Genomic DNA, 10,957 nt, shown 5'->3' on the forward strand with positions numbered 1-10,957 from the left:
CCTTCTTAGTTAACTGTTCCTTTGATCAGAATGAAGTGACCCTCTTTATGTCTTCTGATTAGTTTTACTTTGAAGTCTATTTTTTCAGATATTAGAATTGCAACCCTTGCTTGTTTCTTAGTGCCATTTGCTTGGAATATTCTTTTCCATCCTTTTACTTTAAGGTAGTGCCTGTCCTTGAAGGTGAGATGGGTTTCTTGCAGACAGCAAAGAGATGGATTTTGTTTCTTAATCCATTTGCTTAGCCTGTGTCTTTTTACTGGGAAGTTCAGTCCATTGACATTTAAGGTTATTATTGAAAGGTATGTATTGGTTGCCATCATTTTGATTGCTGTTTGTGTTCTCTGTATAATTTTGTGTTTCCTAGATTATGTCTTTGTTTATTTTCTTTTGTTGCCACTAGGAGATAGTTGTTTCTCTCTCTGCTCTCTGTATTGCTTCAGGTATTCTTTGAAGGGCTGGTTTTGTGGACATGTATTCTTTCAGGCTATTCATGTCATGGAAGAATTTCCTTTCCCCCTCAACTATAATAGACATTTTTGCTGGGTAAAGTATTCTGGGCTGGCATCTATTGTCATGTACAACTGGAAATACCTTGGTCCAGGCTCTTCTGGCTTTCATAGTTTCCATTGATAAGTCAGCTGTCATTCTGATAGGCTTTCCTTTGTGTGCGATTTTTTTCTTTTGCTTCTTTCAGTATTCTCTCTTTGTTCTGGGAAGTTTCTTTTCTGATCCTATTTGGTCGTCTATGTGCTTCCTATATTTGTATGGGGGTGTCTTTCTTTAATTTCAGGAAATTCTCTTCTATAATCCTGTTTAAGATCTGGTCAACACCATTAACCTGAAATTTTTCTTCTTCCTCTATTCCTATGGTCCATAGATTTGTTCTTTGCATGGTGTCCCACATCTCTTGCATATTCCATTCCTGTGTTTTTTAAAATTTTCCATAATCTTTGCATGAGTGGTCCAATTCTTCAACTTTATCCTTCAGTGTTGATATTCTGTTTCCCATTTCATTCATTCTAAAGGTGAGGCTTTCCCCTGCTGCTTCAAGTTGGTTTATTGTGTTTTGAACTTCCTTCATTTCTGCCTGAGTTTTCTTCCATGTTTCTATCTCTTTTGTGAATTCATTCAGAACTTTATCCCTATCTTCTTTTAGCTCTTTTATTTGTTCATATGTTTTTTAAATTCATTGAATTCCTTGATCATGTTTATGATTGTTCTTTTAAATTCAGTGTCCTGGGTTATCTCTAGGGGTTTCTCATTGTAGAGCTCTTCTACAGGATTGGTGGGGTTTGGTGGGGACACAGTGTTTTGGCTTTCCATTTTATTATTATTTTGTTGTGGTGTTGTGTGAATTTCTTTTGTTGTTTATGATTCTGATATGAGAATTAAGTTGAAGTATGCTTCTGTTTGTATTATCTGGGTGCCTCAATCCTTTCTTTATTAGTTATATAAAGCTGGTTGGTATGGGGTTCAGGTTCTCTCAGGTTTATTTTGGAAGGAACTGATGGCTTCAGATCAGCTATTCAGGGGTACCCACAGAAGCCCAATTCAGGTTCCAGTCAGGTACACTCAGGCTTCCTTCACCATGTGGAGGCAGGATCCAGGCTCTCTCAGACAGAACCGTGCTTTGTCAACCTATGCCAGAGGGAGGCCAGAGGGCAATCTGCTGAGCTCCGATCCACTACCTCAATGGTGGTCCAACCCATCCTCTCAGGCTGTCTGCTAGGATCTCAGCCTTAGCCTACCATAACCAGATCTGCCCTAGGGCCTTGGGAGGGGCCTCACAAAATTGTAGGTAGGGGGATGGTGTAGCGCAATTAGGGGATGTTCACCACTACATGGAGGTAGTATCTGGGAGCTATAAGGCCCTCTGGTAGTTGGAGGCCAGAGGGAGGCCAGAATCCAGCACTCTCTGGAGGTCTGCTGAGCTCTGAGCTGCTATCCTGATGGAGGTCCGAACCTACCCTCTCAGGCTGTCTCCCTTTCCATTAATTAAGACCCTTTATAGACAGAGTATCTTGTCCATTCATCTTTCTCTTCAGTACCATGATGATAAATGTTTGTGAGAAATTTAGGTATTTTGGTCTTTGTTCCTCATTGCTTTTAGAATCTTGATTCTTATTATACTTGACCTCTCTATATGTCTTCAAGTAACTTTGAATAGTCAGAGATCTATCTAATTCTGAGGTATTCAGCTGTGTGGTGTAATGATGGAGTCAGCATTTCTCATTATGACTTTAAATTTTTGCCCTTGCTTATTAACTCAGCAAGCTATTTCTTGAACTTCACTTGACAATATTTCATTTTTAAAAGCAGACATTCTGTTTTGCACAATGTCCTGCCTCCTCCAACCCCAGGACTTAAGCTATTATTGGAAAGTTGCCCCAGGAAGTGGCAGTAGAAGGGGGGAGGTTTGTTGGTCACATGTTTGTGGATCACACAGATTTGAATTCTTCTGGGTGACTCAGTGTCTGTTAAATAGGCCAGTGACTGTTGCTGGGCACACGACAGTGGCTCACCCTAGGAAATGTGGAGAGGAGCCCTACCCAGAATGTTGGGGAGGGAGGGGCTACTGAACAGGATATGCCTGAGATTTATTTTGGCTCATGATTCAGAGTACAAAGTGGGAAGACGTTGTGGTAGGTGACACCATCCATAGTGGCTGGATCTTGTGGTATGGCCTCTTACATCTTGGAGGCTCAGGAAACAGAGCGCTTAGGTCAAAAGTAGGGGCTAGGGAACAGGACTAAGACTCTCCAGGCCCACCTCCAGCAACCTACTTCCACCAATCAGGACCCACTATTTGAAGGTTCCATAGTCTCACCAAACAGTACTACATGAGTCTGTGGGGGACATTTCAAATATGAAACATACCACCAGGACTGAGAAGCATTAGTTTAGGTACTAAAATCAATCCCCTCCACAAATAAAATTTACACCGCAATACACATTTCCACCTGGCTGGGTTCTGTGTCACCAAGTGAGAAAAACTCAGAATGTGTCTTTGAACTCACATGAACTAGCACTTGGATTTGAGTGGAACATTGGGTCCAAGACAGAAAGCCGCATCCAGATAGCTCTGTGGGGCTTCCTCACAACCAAAAGCAAAAGCTGTTGCTTCAAATTAGAATTTATCTAGACATCCAAAGAGGCTGCCAGAATTTCACTGCCAAATCCTGACTGGTGTGTGTTTTCATTTGCAATCAAAGACACAATGCTGAGTGTGGCTGAAAGAAACAGCTTGTGGCCAACAACACAGAAAGGCCATGTGGTGAGGGCAATGTCATGTTTGATTCTATGAAGCATGCTGCCAGGACCCACTGTGAACGTGTGGTAGACCAGGCATGGTTTGTCCAAGTCCATGCTGAAACATGCTAATGTAAGCCCACATGAGTCAGCATTCCGGAAGATTCAAGCCCCAGGTGTTGTGGCTGTCCATCTTCCTGGGGTGGTTCTCCTCCACATGCCTGCAGAAGTGACACCCATAATGTGCCATCCACACGGGGGCAAGCTGGGGACTGGCAGTGTGGCACAGCTTCTAACCTGTCCTCGTGCATCCTGTTGATGTCAGAGACACAGTAGCCTGCTGCGAGAGGGAGGTTGGGTTGGCAGATCTGAGGAGGGAGGAAAGGATGGGCAGTGTTCCTTCATCATCCCAACAGCCTCGCTCATTACATGCAGAGTAAAGAACCCAAACCAGCTGAGATGGCCATGAGCAGCTGAATGCTGTTAACTGGGAGATCAGGTGGTCCGGAGGGGCTCAGGCTGCCAGGACAAGGATGACTTCACAGACAGGCAGCAGGAGCAATGGTCCAAGCCTGCAGTACGATTTCACAGCATTTCTAGATTCTAATTTTTCTAATTAGGATGACTTCGCAGACAGGCAGCAGGAGCAATGGTCCAAGCCTGCAGTATGATTTCACAGCATTTCTAGATTCTAATTAGCAGTTCCATTCTGAAAAACCTCTTGAGCCTGTGTTTTAGAACGCTTTAACTGGAAAGCTCAGTGACTCAGCGGATTCTTCAATGGGATTTTTTTTCTCCTTTCTTGCTCGTTTGACTTCTGTATCTCTCTGTGAGAGGAGAGGAAGTGCAGCTGGTATCTGCTCATCTGGGCATCTTTCAAAGCCTCAGGCAGTTTGGCCTGCCTCTGCTGAGTCATGGATGAAGAGGGACAAGGCTGATTCTATTTGCATGGTGTTCGCATTCCAGTGCAGAAGCCCACTTGGGATCCTAGTCTCTCTGCTCATTTGGAATGCATGGTGCCCAATTGATTCGTCTTGCTAGCCTTGATGGCATGCAAAGACTAAACGTATCCAGGCTCATGCATAAACTCCATGGCCCCTGTAGGGCTCCTGTCTGGTTCCACTTTCCAGTGTATAGCAGAAGAGGCCATGGTAACAGAACTGAGGAGAGGTCGCCCTGCCTCCTTGAAATGCTTTTTGTCCTTGAAACTGAAGAACAGGAAGAAGGTGAGAGTCTTTAGTAAGTTGTAGGTGGGAGAGTGACAAGCTAGGTGTGCTGCTGTCCAGGCACATGCCTGGCTCACACAGCCATGGCAGCCACTGCACTAGCTGAGGCTTGGGGTAGGAAAAGTTGGAGCAGTGTATGCAGAACAGGGTAGTTCTGCTGCGAGCTGGACACAGCGCATGCCTTAGCACACGCAGTCCCCCTGTGCACATGTCAGGTCCTTTTGTTACTAGTGGTCAGGGTCTGGACTGGGTGTTTCCAGGTTTTTTGTGTCTTTTTCAGAGCATTGAAACAAATACACACAGATTTGCAAAAGTTGAAAATACTTTCCTCAAAGCAAAGTAACAGTACAGGTCAGAAAATGTGTTTTCAAGAGTGACAAGGGGCATGTGAGTGAGGGTACTCAAGGACTTTGATTATCATCCCAGGGTTCCTTCCTTGAGGGTTCCATCTGAGGGTTGGTCTTGGTGGTTTCTAGTTTGAGTGACAGATTTTTAAGTTATATAACTGTTAAGGTTCAGATAGCCCTGCACTGTCACCAACAGGATCCCAAGGACTTCTCATGCTCCAGAGAAAAGGGAACCTAGCTGATAAGCACCTTGGTCTCTGAAGTCAAGAGAAGCAGACTTTTCTCCACTGTTTGGCCACCACAGCAGGCTTCCCCTTTGATCTCTAAAGAGGACAGGTTTTAACAGTCCCGCTCTCCCACTCCCCACCCCAACTTTTAAAAAAATACATCTTCCCTCCTTCTGCAGGAAGCAGAAGCCTCCCTTTTAAAAGACCCCAGCTCAAGACCCAGCCAGACATTTTCCCTGTCCATAAGGGAATCTGCCCCATGTGTTCCTTTGCTAATAAACCCTATTTTGATGGAGTTTTAGCTGTGCCTCGGTGCCTCATCATCCATTCGCTCATTCTCTGCCAATTTTTTACCTATCAATAACCATTTTTCTACTGGGTATAGTCACCTCCATTAATGCATCTTTTAAAACACATAAACTCACCCAATTATGCATATGCATAAGATGGTAAATAAGGGATTCTTCTAAAAGTTCACTTTGAGGACAGTTTATTGTACATGCTCCTAAAACCAGCCTAGGCCAGATCAACCAGATATTCCTACCAGGATATACAAGGATTATGTTTAAAGAAATCAAGTTTGACAGTTATTAAGGGAGAAGAAACACTGTTCAGAGAGAGGTATGCCTACAGCTTAGTGTAGGTGACGGCTCTAGGTTGCTAGGTGCATTATTCTGAGGGATGTGTGTGTGTGTGTGTGTGTGTGTGTGTGTGTGTGTGTGCGCACATGCAAATCTTTGTATGTGCATGTGTGTGTGTAGGTGCACATGTACATGTGCATGTGGAGGTCAGAGGTGTTTAGGAGACGTGGGGTGTCAAGGCCCCTGACATGATCATTAACACAATGCTGATCTTAATTACCCCAGATGCCCGTCAGTGCTCTGGGGAGCTCTGAAGCTAGCTGTTGAGATCTGTGAAGCTCAGGTCTGCAAGACTCACATAGCTCCTTGGAGACCTGCTCTTGTTCTCACATGGATGCAGTGAGCCCCTTCACCATAGATGGTTAAAATTCCAATTCCAGATTTGGGCTTTAACACTTGGACAAAAATCATGATCAAGTGTGGCAACAGAATTCCAACAGTGAGCTTGGTGAATTCCTGACCTGGAACTGAATTCTAGGCCTACTCTACTGTTTAGTAGTAGCCTGAAGATCTTGGTTTGGGGTAGGGATGTGGCTTAGTTGGTAGAATACTTGCCTAACATGCCCACAGCCCTGGGGTTGATTTCTAGCACTGCATTAAATCAGACATGATGGTATGTAGCTGTAATCCTAGCACATGGAGGTAAAAGTAGAAGAATCAGGAATAAAGGTCATCCTCAGCTGCATAGAGAGTTTGAGGCCAGTCTGGGTTATATGAGTCCCTATTTCAACCAAAGGCAAAGAAGGAAAAGAGGAGGTGGAGGAGGACAAGGAAAGATATCTCTAAGATCTCTTGGTAGATGTGTCAAACTGGATAGTTTGGTTTTTCTGTTCATCTGTGAGAAGATGTTACAGAAATATATTTATTTTATTAATATTTTATTTATTATTTTAATTTTTATGTGTATGAATCTTTTGCCTGCATGTATGTAAGTGCACCATATGCATGCAATGCCAGCTGAGGCCAGAAGAGGGTATAGGATCCCCTAGAACCAGAGTTATGGATACTTGTTAGTTACCAAGTGGGTCCTGTGGAAGAACTGCAAGTGTTCTTAACTACTGAGTCATCTCTCCAGTTCACAGAAATATTTTTAAGTATGTCGCTCAATGTGACCCCAAACGCACATCTCCAGCCTTGACCCTTCCTGAAGAGCAACTCAGTCCATTTCCCTCTAGGCATCTCTTGGCTGGCTTCATGATTTCTCCACTTACTGTGTCCAAAATTGAATCCTCAGGCCCAGGATAGTGGTGCACCCCTACTACCCCAGCACTCAGGAGGCTGAAGTAATAGCATTGCCACAAGTTCAAGGCCAGCCAAAGCTACATGGCAAGGCCAAGTCTCAAAACAAAAACCATGAAGATTGAACTCCCAGCCCATTCCCTCCCCACCTATCCTCATATTTTTCCTCAGCACACTGAAGCTTGTTTTCCTAATTCTTTACTCAGATCAAGCATCAGGGAGATACTCTGTGTCTCTTCCATCCAGAATCTCCTGTCTCTCTCACCCCCACAGCCACTGCCCTGTCTGAACTATGATCATCTTACCACTGAGCCATCTCTCCAGCCTCTATGAACATAATTTTAATCATCTTAATGATCCTTATACCAAAGGTTCCCTAACTGAGGTTTTCTGGGTTGGTAATGTCTGGATTTGCTCTGACAGAGTGAGCTATTTGTCACATTTGCTGCGTTTGGAAATAAACCTCATGATGCCTCATAAAAGGCCCTAGTCTCCTCTCTCTCTCTCTCTTTCTGTCTGTCTTTCTCTCTCTATCTCTCCTCCTTCTCTCTCTCCCCCTCCCTCCTTCCTTCCCTCTCTCTCCCCCCCTTCCCCCTCACACACACACATGCACATGTGCACACACGTACATTTTAAGCAAGCCCTACCTCTGTGACTAAGTTATGAGAGTCTATATTTTACACAGGGGACAATTAAGTGCATAGAGCACAGTCTGCCTGGATTCCCAGAGGAATTGCATTCTCAAATCTCATCTTACTGACTTCAGTGCAAATGGAAATTATTGTGTGAGGGACTGATGTGTTAATTAAGTTTTGTAATTTAGTCTTTTTCTTTAGTGGTTTTTCTCGCCCTTCAGCCTTTTTCCTTTGCTCTGCCAGTGCCAGAAGTTTTCTCAGCGTCACTTTTTGGCTTTATTTCTCTCTCTAAGATGTCTGTCATCACTCACCAGATTATAGAGTATTGTGTAACCCCAGACTGAGTTGAAGGTGATCAGATCCTAGCACACTGTCAGGATTCAGAGACCCTGTGTGCTCCACGTACTGTTTATGAGAGGCTGGACCCAGTGACAAATTGCAGCTTGGCACTCAGCTGGGACACACACTTTCGCTTGCATAAAGCCATATGATCCTCCACTCCCAGAGATTCGTAGATCTGTCCAGAGATGTGGTGGAAAACAGCACTTCTTACAAAATGAAAATCCAAGGGAGTTTTATTGGCTCCCTTCGCTCTTGCTTAGCCCACACTGCCCTCATTCCCCTCAAGCCAGCAGTGAACCATCCTGGGTGTGTGTAGATGACACAAATGGTGAAATCTGCTGAAACTTCCGGAAGGTAAGAAGTATCCAGAGCTTTCCAGGGTGCTTCAACACTTCTGTTCAGGAGAGGCTCAACTGTACAATTCCCACGATCCTCTGGATCTTCTTATTCTAAAAGATGGGAAGTTTTCTACAGTCATACCCACAGGACATGGCCTTCTTTGAACCTGAGTTGACACTGAACTTGAGGAGAACAGCATCATAGCTCACATGGTCTGTGGCCTGTCCTTGTCATTGCACTGTCCCCAAGCTCAGCTTCCTCCACATCTGATCTCATCATGTCCCAGAGGTTTGATGTCACATGAAGACTAAGTCATAGTTGGGTAGCGTCAACACATTTCTCCCTTCCCCTCATCTCTACTAGATGAGGTTGCATTTGTTTGCTCATTCAACCCAACTTTCACCTTGCATTTATCTTAGTGTTCTAATAATATGCACAGAGGGAAAGGTCAGAGGACCTGATTGCAGAAACAGAAAGATCATTGTTGGTGTAATAGTCCCCTGTTGATAGGTGCAACTTATCCATTCGTATTTTCATTTGCTGAGTTCTGGCCTGTGATGTGCGGTGTTCCCTCTGTGCAAATAGTTAATATTGAGTGTTCCTGCTTTTTTTTTTTTCAATTGGTCTTTTTGAGACAGGGTCTCCATGTAGCACCAGCTGACATAGAATTCACTATATAGATCAGGTCTTGACTTCACAGACATTTGCCTGCCTTTGTCTCCCGAGTGCTGGGATTAAAGGAATATGCCATCATGCCTGGCCTGAGTGTTCCTTCTTGCAGTGGCCCCAAATCCCAGGTTTCTCAAGGAGGCTCTGAAGGGACACCCTCCCCCTTCCACTGTCAGAGCACTTGCATATGACAGTTGCCCACCCCAGCTTGGGGACAGAGCAGCTCTGTGGCCACACTAGCCACGTGTCACTGAGAATCTAAGTTGGCTATCTAAATCTCAACTCAACAGCTAAGTCTTCCAAATTTTGAAACCAAACTTGAGAGTTAATAACCTTGGACCTTGCAGAAATGGTGATGGTTCTTAAAAGAAGTGTAAAGTTTACATCAATATTTAATTGCTATAGTTTGGAAGAGTTTGGATCTGCGATTGGAGGTCAGTGTCCATCTGCTGTAAGCAGGCTGGCTCCCTCTCAAGGGCCCTGGGGGGGGGCATCTTCAGAGGGCCTAGGTTGCCTCTTGTGTGCTCCTTAACAACATCCACAGTCTCTCTGGGGGGAGCTCCAGATGGTGAAGGAGACACTACAGGCCATGATCCTGCAACTGCAGCAGACAAAGGAAACAGGGGAGGAGAGGCCACAGCTTCCTGCCCAGCAGCTGGTACCTGGGAAGCAAAGGCCTGAGGTGTGAGCACGGAGTGGGAGCTGGAGAGGGGGTGAGCCAAGCTTCTCAGTGTAGAACAGGGGCTGGGATGGAGGTGGGCCATGTGTCGTTGGTATGGAGTTTGAGGATATGGAGGTGAGCTACCACGGCATTAGTATGACTCTGGTACCGCCTATCCCTTTGCAATCAGCCGTCAATTCAGAGACATAGAGCCATGGTTTTCTTCAGTGTGAAGGTGGCTTTCACTTAGACTGAGATGGGCACCATGCATGTTGGGATGGAGAGTGAATTGCTACCTTTCTCCTGAATGTCACATGAGTTTTCTTTCCCATGTCACCATGGGAGCATCCAGCACAGGAGCTAGGAGTCACTTCATCTCAGCCCCAACCAGACAAAGGCTAGGTGAATTCTGCTAGAACAAGTCTCTTTTCTCAGGACTAATTTTGTTTTCTGCTACAGCTAAGGTCTTTCCTGATTCTAGAACCTCTGAAGGAAGCCAAACTCGACCTGGCCTCTATACCTGCTGCATCTTCCTACAGATGTGTGATCCGGCAGCACCTATAACCTCACAGTCTGTGTGGGTTCACAGCTCCTCAGGCCCCTGGGGGTCCATCCAGTCTCAGAAGTCAATAGGGCGCTTTCCCAGTGTCTCAGCAAGGCAAGGTGCATCCTTTTTGTGTTTTCTGGTCCCTACTTCGTCGGGACATCCTGAGATTCTGGCTCAGTGAGGTGGGAGGTAGGAGAGCATGGATGTGTAAGGAGACCCAAGACACTTCTGAGTCTCTCCAATTACTGCTGAAGCAGTTCCCTTCTGCTCCCAAGCACAGTGTGGAGACCACAGTACAGTGTAGGTCCACAGTGGCCTCAAGAGACACGCTGAGGAGGCATGTTAGCTACTTTGCTCTTGCTGTGACAAAATACTTGGCAAAAGCAACTTAGGAAGGAAGGAAGAAAGGGAGGGAGGTAGGGAGGGAGGGAGGAAGGAAGGAAGGAAGGAAGCAAGGAAGGAAGGAAGGAAGGGCATGTTTTGGCTCACAGTTGAGAATACACCCCACCATGGCAGGGAAGGCAAAGTGACGGGGGTGTGAGGTAGCTGGTTACCTCTCATCCTCAGTCAGGAAGTGGAGAGAGATGAACGCTCATGTTCAGCTCCTTTTCTCCTTTTTATTCAGTACAAAAATCCCAGCCTGTGGGATGATGCCACTCACATTCATGGTGGGTCTTCCCTCCTCAGTTAAATCTCTCTGGAACCAGGGGTTGGAGAGATGGCCCAGTGGTTAAGAGCACTGGCTGCTCTTGCAGAGGACCTGGGTTCAATTCCTAGAACCCACATGGCAGCTAACAACCATATATAACTCCAGTTCCAGGGGATCCAAAGC

The 10,957-nt window shown here is 45.4% G+C and overlaps 1 protein-coding gene across 1 annotated transcript in view; it reads left to right on the plus strand.

The window, feature by feature from the left end:
- Positions 1–10,529, plus strand: part of Disc1 (DISC1 scaffold protein) — a 253,803-nt gene extending 243,274 nt beyond the window's left edge. The window contains exons 13-14 of the mRNA XM_008845824.2: positions 9,460–9,599; positions 10,038–10,529. Of these exons, the coding sequence (XP_008844046.2) occupies positions 9,460–9,599; positions 10,038–10,142 (245 nt within the window). The 3' untranslated portion in view covers positions 10,143–10,529. The remainder of the gene's footprint in view (positions 1–9,459; positions 9,600–10,037) is intronic.
- The last annotated feature ends 428 nt before the right edge of the window (positions 10,530–10,957 follow it).

This window comes from Nannospalax galili, unplaced genomic scaffold, assembly GCF_000622305.1.
Source record: "Nannospalax galili isolate Female #2095 unplaced genomic scaffold, S.galili_v1.0 scaffold702, whole genome shotgun sequence".
Classification (NCBI taxonomy): Eukaryota; Metazoa; Chordata; class Mammalia; order Rodentia; family Spalacidae; genus Nannospalax; species Nannospalax galili.